Genomic DNA, 22,059 nt, shown 5'->3' on the forward strand with positions numbered 1-22,059 from the left:
AAAAAAGAGCTTTAGCTGGCCATGTGTTACCTTTCCACGTTAGTTTTAATCTAGCGGCGTACTACAGTACATGATATATAAGGCATGAAGATGTTATAGTTATATATATATGTTTATCACTAGAATGTCTCATTACAATTGATGTTTTTCTTAATACTTGATTTTACAATTTGCATTCAAAGATTCCCTTTCTATTGACATCATCAGAAAAACGTTACATACCGAACGATGTCATGGGTACTGAATCTCGGAAAATAGATGAATTGGTTTTTGTAATCATAGTCCATTGCGTAAACAGTGTCGCTCTGCTCCACAAGTACTGTCACATTGCGTGTATCAATGTCAAATTCCATAATTGCAGTGTGGGTTGAAAACAAAATGTTTCCTGTGAAAGCTGAAAAATAACACGAATACTCATAAAAAACTATACTACAAAAACCTTAATTACTTTAACTGTTATTTAAATATATATTGTACGTCATATATGTGCTATTTGAACAGGGCTAATCTGGTATCCCATATAGTTTTTGATTTTTAAAAGGTAAACCGGATGATAATTATTCCATCGAACTATCGATCGTCGTTCAACATGTTGCAGTTTATCTTTGATCACTCAAAATAGTAAACATTGGTGAGGAGCATATGCATTTGTATACTGCACATATACATGTACACTGTTACAAGACTTGATTATAACAAAGTATCATCATAAGTATGCAACTCAAAAGGTTTGTTGGCTCAACGTTGACATATATAAATATATGTTTATATATCTGTTTGTTTTAATAGTGATTACAATAGATTCTACCACTGTATCGAGTGTAATACGATATTTATCCACTCGAGAGAGTTAATTTTTTAAATTAAAAAAGCGAGGCTTGTCCGAGCGTTTTAAATATTTAAGATTTAACTTTCGAGAGTGGATAAATATCGTATTACACGAGATTTGGTGGTGGAATCTGTTTCTCTAATGATTTTCTAAAATTGTGCAGGCAAACTTATTCTTTCTATTCGAATGATCTGCAAAAAGACGTGTTCTTTCTATGTGACGTCATCAGTCAATGTCGCCTTTTTGCATGCCGTCACAATAGGAATTTCAGAGGAGAGCAAGACAATTCGGTTGAATAATCAATGAAGTACTGAGATCAAACGAACCACACGTTGATTAAATTTTGTTTATACAATGGGTGCAGAAAGGGATAAATTGACGAAGAATTACAGACATATAATTACACACCATTGACTACTGTAACATTATTTTTCACATTTATACCTACCATTTCTGTTTGTTTTGTTCACACATCGTTGTCAAAATGATGGACATTTTAATACAACTGTCATACAAGTGAGAGGTTTAACTATTTAGAACATAAGGTTTAATTTCATATTTTCTACATAAGAAAATGTCTGTATCAAGTCAGGTATGTGACACTTGTTGTCCATTCGTTTTATTTGTTTGAGTTTCTGATTTTGCCATCCGATTTCGCACTTTCCGTTAAAAAAATTCTCCGAAATTTAGTATTTCTGTGATTTTACTTTTACATACATACTGTTTTTAAAACATCGAGATAAAACGGGAATATACACGTTTAGAGGTCAAGTTTGTGACCCTGTGATGCTCCCTTTAAATCTATTTATAAAATTACCTTGCTTTAATTTCTAATTTTATTCATCTAAAAAAGTTTAATTACAGAATGTTACTTTGAATGCAGACAAAATGGCAAACAACTACTGTAAAAATATTATTCTAACTGAGAACAAACATTGTTTTAAGCTTTTATCGTGCAGTCCCTTTTTTATTTATACAGAAAGGTTGCTTTGACTTTTTTCAAGACATTAATATCTTGTTGACCATTTATCGATGTGTCAGAAATGTTTTTGTTTTGTTTTAAAGACTTATCAATTATTGACTTGCTGTTTGAAACAGTTGTGCTGCATTCGAAATTTTGTAAGCGAACAGATGTGCTAATTTGAGACTGCGTAAACAAAAATATGTGCGCAACTCGAAATTGAGTAAACGAAGAAAGCAAAATACTATGATATGTATAACAGGGCATGTTTTTCGTTCATTTTTTTTACGGGATCATATCATATCATCTAGTAAAGAAAATGTTTGGAAAGATGCAGTATACGGATAAAACAGGCAAACGGTAAATCACAGAAAAAGGTAAAATGTTACCATACCAAATTATTATACAAAAAAAATCAGGGTCAAATGTATTCTTTATGTTAGATGAGCTCAGATATAATTCGCTATGAAAATGGTATAATAATTTTATAAATACTTGAAAAGGGTACAAAATGTGGAGCTATTATTGGTTTATGAGTTTGAATGTCTCTCGGGTATATTTCGTCCCTCTCTTGGAAGTGTTTCAGAGTTTTTATGATTCAATGAAGCAAAGAAAACTAGTAATCTAACAAAAAAAAAATCCCAGGAAAATTCAAAAAGGAAAGTGATCAATCAAATGGCTAAATCAAAAGCTAAATACATCAAACAAATGGACAATAAATGGTATACCCCGACTTGGAGAAAATTGTAGAATAAACCTAGTTTTAAAGCTAGATAAACCTCTCGCTTTTATTTGGGTCCCATGCAATTACATTATAGTAATGATAACTTTTCACCAATATTCGACACCACTCCATGTGCTAAATAAAGATACTACAATAATGTATATGATAATTCACATGACCACCTTACATGAACGTATTGCAACGTTCCGAAAATTTTATGGCGTGTTTTTATCTTTTAACTTTAAACAAAGAATTATCAGTAATATGATTTTTTGGGACGACAACTACTTCAAAAAATTGACGTTATAGAGAGGATTGCTCATTTTGTTATATCTTTTTAAAAAACAATCATCAGTTTCTACTCTTATGGCCATACGTTTACTTTTGTCACTATACGTGGATATATCGAATTGAATGCTAAGTGTACTTGGAAGTCCTTATTTATAAGATAATTGTACAAAGAAAAAAGACATGTTTAAAATAATTTGAATAATATCGCTTGTGCGCTCTTAAAAAGAAAAACATCCTGTTAAAGAGATGTTCAAAAGATATTTTTCTTTTTTCTACCTTTTGTTTGAAGTAATCAAAACTATAAAAGAAAAGATTAACCAATCAGAACAAAGTAGTAAATTTCTAAAAGAAAGAGGATTTCGAATGAATATACTGACTCCTTTTCTACAAACATTGTTAAGAATCTATATTCATTGTTACGAAAGGTGCAATTACGATATGACCACATACACACGCACAGGAAAATATAAAACAGTATACATATTCCATATTTTTAATAATGAATCGGGGAGTCAAACTGTCAACAATGACCCATCTGATCACTAACTCATTTACTTCATTAATTCCACTTGTGTGTGGGCATTTGATTTCCTAAGCTATAAGGTAATATATGTTAGTATAATTAGAAAAGGAGCCTTCAAGTACCTGATGATTAGAACTTTATTGTCGACATCTGCATCTGGTGTAGAAAAATGGTACCGTTAATGTTATAACTTTAATTATCAGTTCGTTATACATCTTTTTTATGTGTTAAAGTATTGACATATTTTTGTTTTTTAAAAAAATAATACAACAACAAAAATACAGAACTCCCAGGTAAATTCCAAAAGAAAAGTCCTTTAGCAAATGGCAAAATAAAAAGCTCAAACACATCAAACACATCAAACGAATGGAAATTAACTGTCGTATTTCAAACTTTGTCTTATAGTTTCTAGAGTATTCAAGCATAAATATATGGTTGTCATATAAATTAGTAGTTGTCACTGTATCAATGCGTATACTCATTTTGATAAGGGGTTTTAGTTTATAATTAGGTAACTGTATGCGTGCAATATAGAAACATATAATAATCTCATGAATGAAAGGGAATTAGTAATTCACTTACGTTGAATTACGACTATACCATATAGTAAGCATACCCCTTATATTGATATGAAAACAAGAAAACAGTAGTTGTCCACACATAAAGGTAATTTTATAACCTTAACTGCTAACATCTTGAGAAAATACATCTTTGATTGATAATGATTTTTCAAAGTACTATGACTTAATATAAAAAATGGATACGTTCAGGATTTCGTCATCACTTAAAAATAACTTAAACTAATAGTAAGTTTCGGACATATCCTTAATCTGAAATGGACTGAACATTTTAAGTCATATTTCAATATGATGTATGCCTCGTAGCCTAGACAAACGATACCTTCAAATACATTTTGTATATAAGCTCTACTTCACTATCGAACGTATGATTATAAAAAAGAAGATGTGGTATGATTGCCAATGAGACAACTATTCACAAGAGACCAAAATGACACAGACATTAACACCTATAGGTCATTGTACGGCCTTCAACAATGAGCAAAGCCCATACCGCATAGTCAGCTATAAAACCCCCGGTATGACAATGTAAAACAATGCAAACGAGAAAACTAACGGCCTTATTTAAATTTAAAAAAAAATGAAAAACAAATATGTAACACATAAACAAACGACAACCACTGAATTACAGGCTCCTCACTTGGAACAGGCACATACATAAATAATATGGCGGGGTTAAACATGTTAGCGGGATCCCAACCCTCCCCTTACCTGGGACAGTGATATAATAGTACAACATAAGAACGAACTATAAAACAATTGACTGTCGGAATAATTTATTAGGCCGCTAAATTTGCTTGATGGTATTCAATTTTGTATTGACAAATACAAAAATGTCCATGCAATGTAACAACGCATTAGTTCTTAGTGTTATTTATTTAAGGTCAAGTAACAGTAAATGAACGCCATCTAGCGTATTCCGCGAAATGTTGCGACGTTTTGTACGAGTTACGTCCCTTTGGCCAGATTTTGCAATGTTGAAACCGGCGACTTTCCGACGGAACAACGGCAAATTTGATGGGAAGTATGTAACGTCTAGAAAAATTAATTTGTTTCCTAAAATTGAAGATGAAGAAATGCAACAGGATTTTGTAAATGAATGTGAAGATAGTCATGTTGGCGATCTTCAACATGACAATCAGGAACTTGACTGGCGTCAGGGCCGTAGGGTGGTAGAGCTTGGATACCTTGCTGACCAGTTAAAACAATGTAAAAATTGTAGCTCACCACTATTCTTACACAATTGTGACGAGGAAAAAAAGTGTGGACTCGGCAGTATACTATATGTAGTATGTCAGAACTGTCCGTACAGAAACCCTATTTTCAATGGGAAAAGACATCGTCCAACAGAAAATAAGAAGAAGGGGATGCAAGTTTGGGACATAAATACTAAACTTAGTCTTGGTAAGATATCCCCCTTTTTTTTTAATTACCACACCAGTCGGAATAAATAAAAATATTTTCAAAGTCAAGAAATGGAAATGAACCACAAGTCCACATTAAATTCCCAGCTGCGTCAGTCAGTCTTGAAACAGAGAACACAAAACAATATCATAAACATATATATTACATTAACCTTCTACACGGTTGCAACACTCATTTAACATTTATCCATCTTCAGTTTTTAGACTATTTTAAAGAAATTATAACAAAAATGATGTTTCAAAACAATTCAGATACATGACATACATCGCTGCATTTTGTATTCCAACGTTTTTTTATTACGGTGCTTTCTTTCACGTCCGCAACTTTTTCTAAAAATAGATAACAAATCTTTAAATAGATGCATGTATAAATAGTATATGCTTGAAAGAGTTATTTACGTGGTATATTCTCCTACAAAAAGAACGTTCGGTGGATTTTTAAATGAATTTGCTAAGTATTGATTCGTATGGTTGTCTTCCCAAATGAAATTGTTATATATGGTTAAAACTTTAACAGAATAATAATTTTATCTTTTTCCATTTAAAAGTTGCATCACAAGTATAGAAGAGAACTTTTGTCAGTTCTATTTAATCATAGTACTTAAAAAAAGGAGAACGATAATCAATCGTTTATGTCGACATCACTCTGCTATAAAATATATACATGTATCTACTAAACAAAAATAACAAAATTATATACACACGCACTTTCAGTACCGAAAGTAAAAAAAATCCCGGAATTGGTCAGTCCTTCAATTAGACAGTAATCAGAAAACAACACCAGGCCATAAACAAAGGAAAATGAAAAGCCATCTGATGAAAATTTAAGCTTTTGTAGAGATAAGACTTCGACACAAGACAAAATTTGCAGTCATGTCTCAGCCTCTAGTAGGCATATAAAACATATCATATACACATGAACATCTGTTTTTATGTCATGTCTCAACCTCTGTTTGGTTTTTCTAGCAAATGTTTTACACGATATATGTTAATTATTAGCTCGAAAACGTAATGAGAAACATCATATCTTCATTTAGCCTATGTAGATGCAGGAATGGGCCCAGTCCAAACTGTGAACTTTATAACTGCTCTCAACTTACCTACTGTCAGTATTACCACGTTAAAATCCAGAGAAAGAGAAATTGGAAACCCTTGAAGAATACGCTAAATGGTCATGTCAGAAAGCTTTAGAAAAAGAAATAGCACTGAGCAAGTACGTAAACTATGTCATTATGAGTAAATGGCATTACACAATCTATAAAACCAAATATAACACTGATACCAAATACATGTATATATTTATGCTTTCAATAAGAAGCAATCGCTCACACATGTATGAGGTAAAATAATCAGGGACGTATATATCCGGCTACAAAGTGGGGTCCCGATCCATTATTGAAGGTGGTGTTCCAACTACAAGTCCCCATTCACCATGCATAATAATATGGGGTTTCCATACCCGGGACCTCAGCCTGGTTCCACCAAAATGACGATTACATAACTTACAAAGTATTTAATTTAATAGAATGAATTGGGTGAACACTTGTATAGGGCATTTGAGCGGGGTGGGCATGGGGGTGCAAATAGGGTCATTTGAGGGCAAAATTCACTGGATTAACCTTACTTGAATTTTGAAATAGGATTATTATGGGAAATTCTATGTAAACTTTTTATATGAATTGATAAAATATTTTTAAAAGTAAGAAAAAGAGAATTTTCAAAAACATAAGTACTCTAATTTTACAACCGAGAAATTTGACATTTTTTATTTGTAGTGTTCCATTTCGTACTGCGTGACATCCAAATTTCATGGTCCACTGAACATAGAGAATAATAGTGCGAGTGAGGCATCCGTGTACTATGGACACATTCTTGTTTTTGTCTTTTTGTAAATACCGTTATATATTGTATTATGCTCAATGTTAACACATTCAATGGAAAATAAAACAAAATGTTCTTCCTTTTCAATACTGCAACCTGCGATGGTCCATTATGGGATTGAATCCATGTAAAACAATTATCCAGTTGTGATCACGATAACATTATTAATGTTAAAACGTACCTATTATTCTATTACAGCTAATTTCCTAATGCATGTAAGGCAAAACTTTGGTTGGCTTGCTTGCTTTGTTTGTATAATTGTCTATGCAAGCTTTGTAAATAAGATTGAAATCTTTAAACAATATATAAAGGCATAGTTTAACCTGAATATATAATATTTGAATTTAATTGGGTGTTATCCTAATGATTGTACAATAAAAAACAAAGCAAGCAAGCTAACCAAAGTCTTGCTTTACATGCATTAGGAAATTAGCTGTAACACAAACCTGAGTTTAAAGTCTTTCTCGATTAGAATACCAGAAACCACTGCTAATATCGCAGGTAATAAGGAAATTGAAGTAGACGGTCAAGATGCAATACATGTATCGTTTGATGGTGCTTGGCAAAAACGTGGTAGTGGTAGATGTTATAACAGTCTCACAGGTACTTTAAATCATTAGTCCGAATAATTAAATAATTTCGAATTTAAATGTATGTACATAAATACTAGTATAGGAAGATATGTTATGAGTGCCAATGGGACAACTCTCCATCCAAATAGCAATTTATAAAAGTAAACCATATAAGGTCAAGGTACGGCCTTCAACACTAAACACCAAGCTATAAAGGGACCCACAAATGACTAGAGTAAAACCATTCAAACGAGAAAACTAACTGTCTAATCTATGTAAAAACGAGAAACACGTATACATTACATAAAAATACGACAACTATTCATTCATTGCATTTATTCGTATTCTTGTCATATACAAAGCAAGCTAACTATTCATTCATTACATTTATTCGTATTCTTGTCGTATTCAAAGCAATCAAACTATTTTCTGTTCAAGACGATTCAATGAGTAATTTTATCATTTTTATTTCATAAGGGCATGCAACTTTACTGGGTGAGACGACTAGAAAATGTGTAAACTTTGGTCTTAAGTATGGGGATTGCAGGAAATGTGACCGTGTAGATGAAAAAGGAGATGGCCATGATTGCAGAATAAATCACCAAGGAAGTGCAAAATCAATGGAATCTGAGCTAGCTGTACAAATGGTGAAGGATAAACAGAAAACAGACTGTGTTGTAAGCAGCATTACTATGGATGATGACAGCACAACAATTGCAAGGCTTCGCAAAGAGGTTAATGCTGAAATAATGAAATTTAGTGACAGGAACCATGTTAGGAAAATAGTATCGCGGGATCTCATAGGACTACAGGAAAAGCACAAAATTTCGATGAATGATGTAAACTACCTTACAAAAGACTTTTCATATGCTCTCTCTCAAAACAAAGGAAATCCGGAAAATCTAAGAAAAATTTTGAAATCCATCATCCCTCATGCATTTGGAGACCATATATTGTGTGATAAAACGTGGTGTCAATATCACAAAATCCTGACACGTACAAGCATAAAAGTCTACCATACGGTAAAAATTTGACTGGAGAAGAACTGAGGAACGAGCTCAACAAACTTTTCGACATATATGCATCCAACTCTGAAAAATTGTCTCATTTAGGTAGTTCTCAAGGAAATGAGTCGTTGAATAATATGATCGCTTTGAAGGCACCAAAAGCGAAACATTTCGGCGGAAGTGAGTCTTTGGCGTTCCGTGTTGCCTCTGGTGTTGCACAGAAGAACGAGGGTCGCTCATATATTACAGAGGCAAGTAATTCTAAAGATAAATGAAATAAAATAATGGATTTCTTTTGTATTTTTGCATAATCAAATTTATTTTTTTATCTCATTCTTTGTTTAAAAGAAAAAAAAAACTTTTCTCCCTGTTTCTACATAGGCAATGTAACGCTATGCATCAAATGTAAATTTACTTTTTTCGCTTGTATGTAGACCTTTTGCAAGGGAATTGTTACTTTAAATACATTTCAGTATCATTCCTAATTAAAAAGAAAACAAGTTGTATACATGATTTAAATGCGTGCATCATTTTAAAATGAAATTTTGCATTTATCTAAAATTACCAAAATATGATACATAATATATATATAAAGAAGAGGGACAAAAGATACCAGAGGGACAGTCAACCTCATAAATCGAAAATAAACTGACAACGCCATGGCTAAAATAGGAAAAGACTGACACAAATATTAGCACACAAGAAAAAACCATAGTAGCAACACGAATCTCACCATAAACTGGGGGTTGATCTGAAGGAAAAAACTAAATTAATGCGCCAAAAATACCATACCAAATTAGATTGATTGTTAGTTGCTTTACGCCGCATTAGCGTACCAAATTAGAATATTATTGTTTATATCAAACTTTATTTTGTTGCTTTCCATTAATGTCGAACATGTGATCTATAATTACAAAGGTGAATGAATTGCACCATCTGTCTCCTGGAAAATATACTGTATTACAACGACAACGTCTTGAGAGAAAGCGAAAATCAGAGAGAGAAAAAGAGACCACAAGAACGGCTTAGTTGAAAAGAATGTCGAAAAAGGGCAGAAAAATCAAGAAAGAAAAATCAAAAGAAATAAGAGAAGGGAAAACTTACGAATCGGGCGTATCATCGGCTACTACCTTTACAAACACTGATGACAATATCATTGAGTGTATACCCCCACCTGAACCAGAAGCTGAAGCTTGGCCCATACCATTAAAAGAAACGACATGTGTCTATTTTGACCTAGAAACAACAGGATTCGGTAAGATGATTCGCAATATCATATATTTTTTTTTTTTTTTTAGTAATTATCAATATACGAAGAACTCATTGTTGAAGGCCGTACGGCGACCTTTAGTTGTTAATGTTTGTGTCATTTTGGTCTTTTGTGGATAGTTTTCTCATTGGCAATCATACCACATTTTCTTTTTAATATATTATTGTACGGAGCGTCAAATTGCAGATAAAACCAAAGACAAATATTCCCGGTCGATACGCTTTTCAAGATCTTGATTAATAGATCGTAATTATTTTGTTAAAAATAAGGCCGTTAGGTATCTTTCTGCATTTTTTCACATCTGTATATGCCCGTCATAACTTTGACGGGACGTATTATGATATACAAACGTCCGGCGTCTGTTCGTCTGTTTTTTTGTTTTGTTTAAGTCCGTACTCTAGTCTGTAATTGCTTATATCCATCGCATGTGAACTCTAGTGGATAGTTGGTTCCTTGACAACTACACCGCATCATGTTGTTTTTTTTTATTGGTGTCAACTGCAGTTGCTCTCTGCATGGACGCACATTTTAAAATCTATTGTCACATATTAATAACCACACGAAACTCTCTCAAGAATTTGTAGAATAATTTATATAATGTTTGTTTATATATGCGATGTCAACTTCTATCAATGTAAAATATTTGTAGAAATAGACGATATATTGGTATCCTTTATCGTTACAGGAATCTGCTCTGATATAATACAATTATGTCGTTATATAGTTCCGAAATAAGCCATCACATGTTCCGCTGCTAAAGTTACTGATTTTTCAAAAAGTGGCCAAATAATATACCGGAACGGTGAAATCATGCCAACAGATGATATACAAGACAGTCTTAAAGAATTTATTAATTGGTTACCTGACAACTGTATATTACTTGCGCATAATGCAAAGCTTTTTGATTCCAGATTTATAGTTTATTCAATGGAGAATAATTTATCATTTAATAGTTTTAAACAAAAATGTAAGGGTTTTGTTGACTCGTTACCTTTAATGAGAACTGTGCTTCCAGAAAGGAAACAAACGGGGAAACGATTTAACCAGGAGAGCTTAGTATTTGATATTCTTGGCGTAAAATACGACGCACATAATGCAGTGGGAGATGTCAAATCCCTCCAGCAACTAGTAGAACATTTCGCGCTTACACATGAGAAAATTACACCCCACTCTTTCTCGGTGGAATATGTTTTATTATCTGTCAGACAACTGATTTCGTTCAATAAGAGACTGGCGTCGTTCACTATACCGGCGTCAGTTTTATCTAAAGGGATGGTACGGAAAATGGCGAAATCCGGACTGGAGCAGCGCCATTTAATATTGGCAAATGAACGCGAAGGGTCTGATGGTGTTGCCAATCTGTTATCGGAACTTTTTTTTGGAAAACCCAGAGTCACAAAAGACAGAAAAATTATATCATCAGTTACTTCTTATTTTGAGTCAAGACATTAAAATTATTTCTATTTTCATGCTGTTATCGAACATTTGCAATCATGTAATTTACAAAGTCTTTTCGTCTGTTATAGTAATTTGTTTATACATAATTATTGATTATGACCATGTCATATTTTTTTTTTTTACAATTAATGATTTCTTTTAAAATACTTTTCTATAAAAGGGGGTCTGATCTGGGTTTACGGAACAAAGAATAAAGGGCAAAACTTGCAGAATAAAGTGCAAAAAAATAAATAACAGAGAACAATTGGGTGCTAAAATATTAAGAATAAAGAAATTTGGTAATACAAAATTAAAATGTATAAATGACGGACCCTTAGGATATAAAAAACCTATCGATGCAAAATATATAATAATTATGCATAATCAACACCAAGACGTTGGAATTTCATAGTATGAAAACTTGACGTTATGTAATAAAACTGACGACGTCACGATTTTTGATGTTTTTTTGGGCAAAATGTTGAGGTTGCGTCGCTTCTACCGGGAAAACGAAGTCGGTGACCATATATTTTTTTTACACCATCTAATTGGTAAGACAAAGAAGAAGAAAATGTTCTATGAGTGATTTGTGTGATTTATACAGGAAACCAAAAAATGTAGAAGAAAAACAAGGATTTTCCCTATATATTCAATGTAATTTAGTACCTTCCCAGACCATTCTAAAAGTTGATTTTTCTCGAAAACGAAGTCGGTGACATATACTTTTTTTTACATTTTTGGATGTATATTTTCAATATATAATTGAGTTCAAAATTTAAAAAAAATCTATGGACTAGTTCATTTACTGATCCTTGACCTTAATAAGGAATTATTATAATAGCTGTTAAGTAGCTTTCGTACATTATGGATTTAATTGGGTCTCCGTCACTAGTAACACTGCATTTTGCATAGTAAAATTTCCTTGAACAACTGAAGCCCATGAACTTCAGGACTGTCATTCATTATTTCAGATATTTGAAACTTCTAAATCTCTGTACAAAGATGATACATTAGTTTATTGATTTTCGAATTATCTAAATTGACCTGTTTACACAAAAATAATTGAACATTCTCAATAAAATATTCTTGAACTCACTAAGGGAATATTCTAAGTGAATCGACAAGGTAGGTGTGTCTTAAAATGTATGTTTCATCCTGTCAGCAATCTCTTACCCAGTCAAAATATAGCGATTGGGAATCTGACATAGTCGGTACAATAAACTTGTTATGATGTTAACTAAGAAGGAATATCTGTCATAATTTGTCACATATTTCAATAATTTACCTTGTTTGCATTTGTGTTTCTTTTTTCACGTTTAACAATGTTTAAAGAAAAGTTCTAAATGTAATAATCTGTAGCAAAGCATCAAAGCATAAAAAAAAAATTAAAACTTAAAAATGCCTGAGTACATAGAGAGAACTACACGATCATTGCATTGCAAAACATAACATCTGATATATGTTTCGTCTACATAATTCTATCTTGTTGATACGGATATTCTCGTCAATCATTACTATTTCATTGCATTTCATACATTTTGAATAAAAGTTTTCAACGAACAAATAAAAGGTGTTTCGTACGCTTTCTATTCCAATTGTTAACTTCCCATTTCTCATTAGTTACAATTAATACACTTACATTATTGTACAAAACATAGCAATTCTTTAAAATGCGCCTACGTATAGGAGTAACACTTGTCTATAAAACGGAAAATGGAAAAGGGCATGTGTTGGCCATTTGAATTTGAATGTAAAAAATTAGTATAAATCTATTAAATAAAATCGGTCAGGTGTTCATTATACATCCGTGTGTTGGAAATCGAGGTATGCTTTTTGGAATCGGTTTGATATATTTTCAAAAGTTCTTTAACACGTTCAAGAATATTGTATATTACAAACACTACCAAAAAAAACTCTTTTCAAACCGAGGTTTTATTTCTGTTTTAAATTAGCAATAGTTTTACTTAAAAAAATATGTTTCACTACAATACGTATTTGTGTATGTTGATGTTTTTGTTCGCTTCAATTTGTGTTCTTAAAAAAACAATTATGGAGACTTTTCATTTAAAACTGGAAAAGTATATTTCGACATGGCAATATTGACAATATAGAAAATCGTAAGCTAGACAAGCGCCCATACATCAGGTTTTTCGCGATGTTTCAGAAGATCCAACTCTTTGATTTAACATAGTAAATAACATTTACCAATTTCTTCAATAGGCATATCAGCACATCATCCATAATGGTTAACATAAACGTTATTTGATACAACATTCGTATCAAGAAATCATCGTTTGACTGAAAACCCTACAGAAACGCAGCAAAACGGCCTAATTAATTTCTCCTGTTCGTTATAAGAACATTTCGAGCGTGGAAAAAAACCGCACAGTTAATGTGAATTATGAACGGGCATGCTTATTTCTGTTTTTAACAACACTGTTCTAATATTGAAATTTTTTATCTATACTTAGGGCAGACTTATAGATGAACATACTAATGAAGGTCAAACTATACCTAAGGTAAAAATCCACATGTATTGCACCCTACTTGCATATCATATGCCGTTTTCGCAGGGTTGTTTAAGCCAAATTTTGTATACCTATAGATGTGATGCCAAAAAAAAAAGTTTATGCAATATAGCTCGACAAAATGTACAAATTAATTTTAAAATACAATTCTGCAATTGTTTATAAGTGCTCTAGACGCATTGAAATAATTTTAAAACGTAACGAAAAACACATGTATACGTTACGGCTGAATGTTTTTATTGTAACGTGAACACTCAAAATTCGGATAATATTGCTTTTAAATGCAGTTTTGAGGTAAGTCTATATTTTTCACTTATTGCAAAATATGGAGTTATGAATAGGAAATATATTTTTTTTAAATATGTACTACTTTCTTGTATTTTCGTTATGACAGGCCGGAACTAGTGGTTATATTTCGGACCATATAAGTATTTGGACCATATTCGTATGGTCTTGACCATATGCGTATACTCATATGGTCCGACATACGCGTATGGTCCGACCGTACGCGTATGGTCGGACCCTATGAGTATAGTACTCGTTTGGTTATTAACGGGCCAGACCATATGAGTATTTGGACCATAAATATATTTTTTTTTCAAATTACATTATAAACGTATCAAGAAAATATGCATACTTTACTATGAAAGTGTTAAATATAAAAAATGAGTCTAACAGAAAAAAACGAATATTTTAGACACCAGAAACCCATGATCGCTTTGATATTTGTGACTCAATAAAACAATCAAGATGACTGTGCAAATTGTATGTTATTATAATTTACTTGTGTTTCATTCCTGGTATTCGCTAAAAAAAATCTTTGACGATATTTGTTTTCTAGAATCGCCATATGCTAACTTGTCCTTAAACTATTTTGAAATTTCTACCGCTGTAGCTAACCTATACGAAATACAACTTGATGACAGGAATGCAGTCATGATACGTTTTATAATCAAACAGATAAGTGCACCATACACGACACATTATGATAACAAGATGTTTAATTAACCAATTATGGTGCCTAAAATTTGAGCTATACTATAAAATGAAAATGTATCTGAGCCAAGAGCAGATAAAAAAAAAAACATTTTTTTTTAGAGTGAGTTAATTTGTTTATTTGTACATGTTGTATACACATTTCTTTCAAGTTGATACAAAATCCCACAGTGGAAAATTTTTTGTTGATGTATGTAGCAACAATTGTATATAGAAAACTTGTCGAACTGTTCATTGTTTATTCAATTCAGTATTATTAGGGACATATTTTTCTTGTGATAAACCTTTTTCATGTTCAAGTATATGTCAACACAATTAACTCATAATTATAATTACCATTTGAAATTGTAGAAGTACATATATTTGTACACACACATTCGACACCACTACTTGCGTATAAATAAACACAATGAAATGCATGTTTGTCTTTTGATTATTCATGATCAACTTTCAATAATGTTATACATCGTTCCCTACACTGCATGGTATGTCATCCCTATATTAACATTTAACAACTACGTGCTATTTTTAACGACATTTAAAAGAAATTCGGTTAAATCAAGGATCGGATTTCGCAAGTTTCACTGTATGTGTATTTAGATAACATTCTCACCTACTACACTGGTTATTATTCACTATGTATTCATCTTGATAATAAAACATTTTACGACATTTAAAAGAAATTCGGTTAAGTCAAGGATCGGATTTCTCAAGTTTCACTGTATGTGTATTTAGATAACATTCTCATCTATGACCTGGTTAAATATTTATTCATCTTGATAATAAAACAGTCTCGTATAATGTTTGTAAACGAGACGATGTAATAGGCCGAGATACCAATGTGTACATTAATCAACGGTTTACTATTTTGTTGTTATATTTAAATGTATGTACTATGATAAGTCAGTATGATCGATATGAGGGTCATCAGTATTTAGATGTCGAAAAAATACGAGTACTATAGTTATTTTTAAAGTACAAAATCTGTCTATGAAACACAATAGATTAAATTCGAGTCAGAATAATATCGTCGTTCACACATGATGTAAACCTACATACATGAAATGTCAAGTTTCACACGTTTACAGCACTACATTTTTAATCAATTTATTACATTTCTGATCGAAATTTGGAATGAATGAAACATGCAAATGGAATGAATAAGACAAGTAACGAAAACGAAAAGGGGGAGTGTTGGGTGGTTCAATAGATGTATTATTGTTCAAAATTCAAAGAGAAATAAATAAAACAGAAATAACGCCTAACAAATCAGATCAAAACAAACCGATACAAACTTATCAAGTTATGTTTTATCTTGATTCCATATGTCAAGCCCTTTTGGTTAATGTTTTAAACCATAAATGTCTGATTGTGTGTCCACGCGATGATTCAGTAACTTATGTCATTATCATTGTCGTGAAATTAAAATATATGTTTTGACCTTTTTTTAAATTCCATCATTTTTTGTAAACATTCAAAATATTATAAAATTGAGAAAGGAAATGTTGAATATGTCAAGGCGACAACCACCCGACCATAAAGCAGACAACAGCCGGAGGCAACCAATGGGTCTTCAATGTAGCGAGAATTCCCGCACCCGTAGGTGTCCTTTTGCTGGCCCCTAAAAATATGCATAATAGTATTATCTTTAGTTGCAACACTCTTTATTCTCGTTACCAATACATGTTCGCGTTATGTATTTGTTATAAACGATTCCCTCCCAAAAAAGATAGAAACACCTGGGGGACTTATACAAAACATTGTAAGACTTCACTGGAAGTTCTACTTTGTAAAGTCGTACCTTTATAAGCACCTACTAAAAGAAGTACATGTAATTATATCGATTTGATATTTACATTCAAGATTCCTTAATATAAAACAGGTTATATGATTAATAATGAGACAATAATACATTACACAAGAATACTTACACGATGTCAATTTTTGGCAATGCAGTAAAACACACAAACACAACACAATTTGTACTTCCATTTAAATCAGAGCAAGGCTTGTTTCATCCTTTATTTGATTGAATATGTTAACTGAAATATTCAGGTCTTAATATAAACGAAACAATGTGTTTAGTTAAGCGAATCTTTATCATGGGTGTATTTTTACCGGCATATTACATATCACTGGGATATTATATGTACACACAGCGTATTAAGGACCTTATTGACACGTACGCAATTCTGCAATAAAAAGATTAAACAAGTATTGGGGAAGAGAAGATATTAATTTGTTTCTTCATGATTTAATTTCCAATATATGTAATACCAATTGTATTATTGTATTCTCCTTTTTAGCGACACACACTATTGTTGTAGGCAAAGAACTGCTACTGTTTTGGGGAACTAAGTTTTTTATATCATGCTTAATATTCAAAACTTGGACATAAAGGATGTTAAGTCATTTCCTCCATTTTACAAAAGCATGCTTTAACTAGTTGTTCCTACAAAAAATAGTACTTTCACTACACCAAGCTAGTCATCTTGTTACAATATATCTGTCTGAAAAGACTCAAATTATATCAGTGTTTATAACATGTTTGGCATCTTTAATACGATTTTATATTTTGTTAAAAACTGCTGAAACATGTAAAATGATGCCTTTCTTTCAGTTGATTGTTGATTTAAGCTAAACATATATATTTTGAAAGATCAGGATCAGAGAAGACTGTTAAGCAGACTACGATTGCTCATTAAGGATTATTTATTGTCGTGATATACTCCAGACTTGGTACAGGCATTTTCTTATGTAGGAAATGGTGGCTTAAACATTGCTTTATTGCTAGCTTAATCTCTGACTTGCAAGACCTGTCCTATTGGCAACGATGTGTGAACAAAACAAACAGACATAATAGATAAAGATATAAAAAAAATGCGGGTACAGCAGTCCAAATTGTCTTATAAGCTTAATTCCTATAAAAAGAAATAAACGTGTTAACATAGAAAAATAAAAAGGCATTATATACAAGCCATATTTGCAAAAAAAGGAAGGCAAGAACACAATAATAACATAATTACGCAATAACAGGGTATACTAGTACCGCACCACGTCAAATGCAAACTACCAAAAATAGCATAAACAGTAAAAGTAATACTTTGCAAAGACAAATAAAAGAATACGATAACACAATATTCAGATAATCAACCACGTCAGTTGATAGTTTGAGAAAATCTTGAACAAATTAATCTGCAGACATTTGAAGTAACAGTGTTAGTTTCCCTTATCACAGATTGTTTGAAGTCATTCCTGGTGGCACTGTTAGTCGACTCAGGATATCATCAAATAAGAAATCCGTGTATTTGTACTGAAGTGATTATTGATAACTCTCTCGTTAAATTATCCGTCGATGAATTGTCGATATTAACAAAAAACAGAAGTTTGTGTATCTGTATAGAAAACAGTAGCCTGACCTTTGTATCTACAATTTCAAGGATGTACATTATCTTTTTACTTTCATTACTCATCAAAAACAATACTTTTCTCATTTAATTATAGATCCCCTAGATTCAGAACCCTTTTGGTAATATTTGGCTTTTTAAAATTGGCACACGCAAACATGTATGTACGTTTATAATGGTAAGGACAGGAATAGACATGCATACATTCCGAATGGAAAGGAAGGCGCTTCCTGATCTATAACAGGTGTTCCTTTATCTTATTGTTCGGCTGATACACAGATAACTTATGTAATAATTAAAATAGATAAGTTTCCAATTCAGGCAAAGTAGACCTTCGATGGGGTCACTGTTTGAAATTGAAGCTCGTAAACCTACTCCTCATCTTTATGTTGATAGAAGTAGATTACTGAAAGCTTCCGGGCTAAAACATACTAGTGATATTTGCATTGCGTACACATGGATTGAAACCACTGCTGATGAACTGTTACAAATAATAGGCATTTCATACCATAACAAATTCCGACTACCCATTTTATACCATCACAAAAACCATTGCGTACCATAAAAAATTCATACCATGACCAGTTCGTACCATATGGTAGTTTTAATTGTTTACCGTTTCGTTCCTTATGGGATATGTTTACAATTTAGTTCCATAGTATGATTTTGTATGTATTTATAGGTCAGTACAGAATATGAGTTTTTTTGTGTTAAATTGCCTACCATTCGATAGAATTAACGTACAGAAAACTGTATGATTTGAGTTGAGGAAAGAACATGAATTTCGTTCAAATTTTGTATATCCTGTTACTTTGTCTATTGATTGCACGTAATAACTATCTGAATGGTTTATACTTCACAGGTTGTTTCATTAATTCATTCCATTAAGCTGGTTTACCTTCGTTTTTGTCGAAAAACACTACATGCACTACGTCAGTTCTTAATCTGGATGTTCAACAGTTTAAACTAAACTAGTTTTAATTAGGCGTTTCAAAGTCAATTAAGAGTTGCTTCCTATCAAACATAAAAGTTAGACTTTTTTTAAGTACTTGGAAATGTAAAAATTGATACGGACAGCAGATTAAATGAATGTTTTGTTTAATATGTTTTGCAATGATTATGTGAGGATGCTTTTCATAGATTTTTTCTACTAGCTTGTTTACTTTTATGAACATTCCGAGTCTCTGTAAATATTAGCAGATAATTACAAAAGATCGACGGAAGTACAGTTACAAACAAACATGCGCCTATTTAAACGGCCTGATCTAGATACAACGCATGTAAGTATACAGAATAACTCGCCTTCCGTCATCTATCGTTTCTGCTGTCGTCCTTTTAATACAAATTTGTTCATCTCTATAATGATATTATTTAGGAGTTGCATGGTAGAAACAAACGTCTACTTTACTTAATTTGGCATTGTTTAACTTTTCCACGATTGCTATAAGAGACAACTAAGTTAACGTTATCTCCAAAACGACTGTACACGTATTCTTTTTTTTTTTAGTTAAAATCATGCGTATATAGATATAGATTATGCTTGATTAACATATATTACATTTTCAATGGTCATAACACCTGCATATTTAATGACAAAGCTATTTTTCACCTCGGCTTCTCAAGCGATAATATTTCATTGATTCTAAACTCACATTATTTAAATCAAACAGTGTCATATTCAAGCCTTTTGACATCTTAAGATCAAGTTTCGATGATAAGTCCATGTAAATCCAGAACGCAGAATAATTTATATATAAAGCTAGTTTATATTTATTTATAGATGTTTGTCATGTAATTATTATAACTAGTATTCATAATCATATCACGTTTACCTAAAAGTTATCCAAGTTTGCAGATCAAATTATTATGTTTGAGACAACTATTTGAAGTCTGGCTCTTATCAAAAGTAGTCAACAAAGAAAAGTGACTGGGTATGAAATATATGAGATTAAATTACTCATAAAGTTAAGTGTTCCTTTGAAAAAAATATGATATTTATTTCGATCGTACACCAGTCGTTTATAACGTGCTTTAAAAAAACAAACAAAAAGGTATGACTTATAAATTTTAGTTATTTTTATAAAGCATTCAGAAATATTATCCTCTGACTGAATAATTATCCCTGCTATTACACGAAGACCAGTGCCACGTCATCTGCATAGGGTCTAATATATTGTTAAGTAATACAAAGATGAAATAAGGAAGTGTTAAATAACAAACATATACGTTTATATATTTACAAAATGTTATATGCGTTCGTGATTTATCTGAATAGGGGAAATATCTTCTTTCAAACGATACGTTATTAATTTCATATTGAGAAGTGGACGGTCTTTAAAAAATATTTCTCAGTAAGTTCTAAATCAAGTGTACCTTCATAATAACTTCATATAAATACTACTCTGACCAATCTGCAGCTGCTTTAATTAATTATTCTTTACATTACAAGAACTTTCAAATTGGCATGTAGCTTTTTTATCAATAATACATAATAGCATTTACAACATGATAAACAAGAATGTGTCCAAAGTTCACGAATGCCCCACTGGCACTATCATTTTCCATGTTCCATGGACCGTGAAATAGGAGTCAAAAGTCTAATTTGGCTTTAAAATTAGAAAGATCATATCATAAGCAACAAGTGTACTAAGTTTCAAATTGATTGGACTTCATCTTCATCAAAAACTACCTTGACCAAAAACTTTAACCTGCGAACGAACGAACGAACGGACGGAAGGACGGACGAACGAACGAACGGAGCCACAGACCAAAAAACATAATGCCCCTCTACTATCGTGGGTGGGGCATAAAAAACAAGATCAATTTAAAATTTTTAGCTATAGCATGAATATTTTCCTCATTGTTCTTTAAATTGCAAACCAATATTCAATCATTAATTTTTCACACATGAAACAGAAAAAAATACATCTGTATATTCAAAATGTATAGCTTGCATTTATTTATGATTTTAAAGAATGGTCGAAAATGCAAGATAATTATTTTTGGATATTCTCCATACAGATGCACGTTTCAAATACCAGTATGTTAGTTTGCATTATTGCGATACGCACACCGTTGCATTATTCGCATTTAAAAAAAAATGTGTCCGAATTTGCAGTGTTTAACTGTTTGATTTTTTTTTTCAAATCTTAATGTTTCATTTTTTCTTTTATGTTATATTTCCTAATTCACACGCTTGTCAAGCTGAATATGTCATACAATGAATATTTCATAATTCATTCCAAAAACAAAGCATTTCCATGGCACGCATGAACAACTTTTATAGATAATCCTAGATTATCTCAGATAAACCAAGATTTTCTCAGATAAACTAGGATTATCTCACTTTTTTACATTAAGCTCAGATAAACGACAACCACCTAATTACAGGCTCCTGACTTGGGACATACTTGCATTATAGGTCAATACTATTCATATACAGCTTGTGTATGCAAACATATTCAGCTTAATGAAATTGAATTCGTAAAGAAAAATAACAAATTGTAATTCTATGTTTCCAAGGTTTTAGAAAAATACCAATTTACTGATATATATGTTAACTATAACGATGATCGCACTGTCATTTTGTCAATAACTGCTGGAGAAAAGTCATTCCGATGTCATTTTAAAT

At 31.9% G+C, this 22,059-nt stretch overlaps 1 protein-coding gene across 3 annotated transcripts in view; it reads right to left on the reverse strand.

The window, feature by feature from the left end:
* The window catches only part of LOC134684236 (low-density lipoprotein receptor-related protein 6-like), an 828,684-nt gene that overhangs the window by 448,145 nt on the left and 358,480 nt on the right, over positions 1 to 22,059 (reverse strand). For 2 of the 3 annotated variants that reach the window (XM_063543500.1, XM_063543499.1), the window contains exons 1-2: positions 16,953 to 17,149; positions 223 to 394 (exon numbers count right to left, since the gene is read on the reverse strand). The exons of the other annotated variant lie outside the window; for it this stretch is intronic. In XM_063543500.1, the coding sequence (XP_063399570.1) occupies positions 223 to 394; positions 16,953 to 17,013 (233 nt within the window). In that variant the 5' untranslated portion in view covers positions 17,014 to 17,149. Of the gene's footprint in view, positions 1 to 222; positions 395 to 16,952; positions 17,150 to 22,059 lie in introns of those variants that run through there. 3 annotated transcript variants of the gene reach the window in all.

This window comes from Mytilus trossulus, chromosome 9 (genome assembly GCF_036588685.1).
Source record: "Mytilus trossulus isolate FHL-02 chromosome 9, PNRI_Mtr1.1.1.hap1, whole genome shotgun sequence".
NCBI classification, from domain to species: Eukaryota; Metazoa; Mollusca; class Bivalvia; order Mytilida; family Mytilidae; genus Mytilus; species Mytilus trossulus.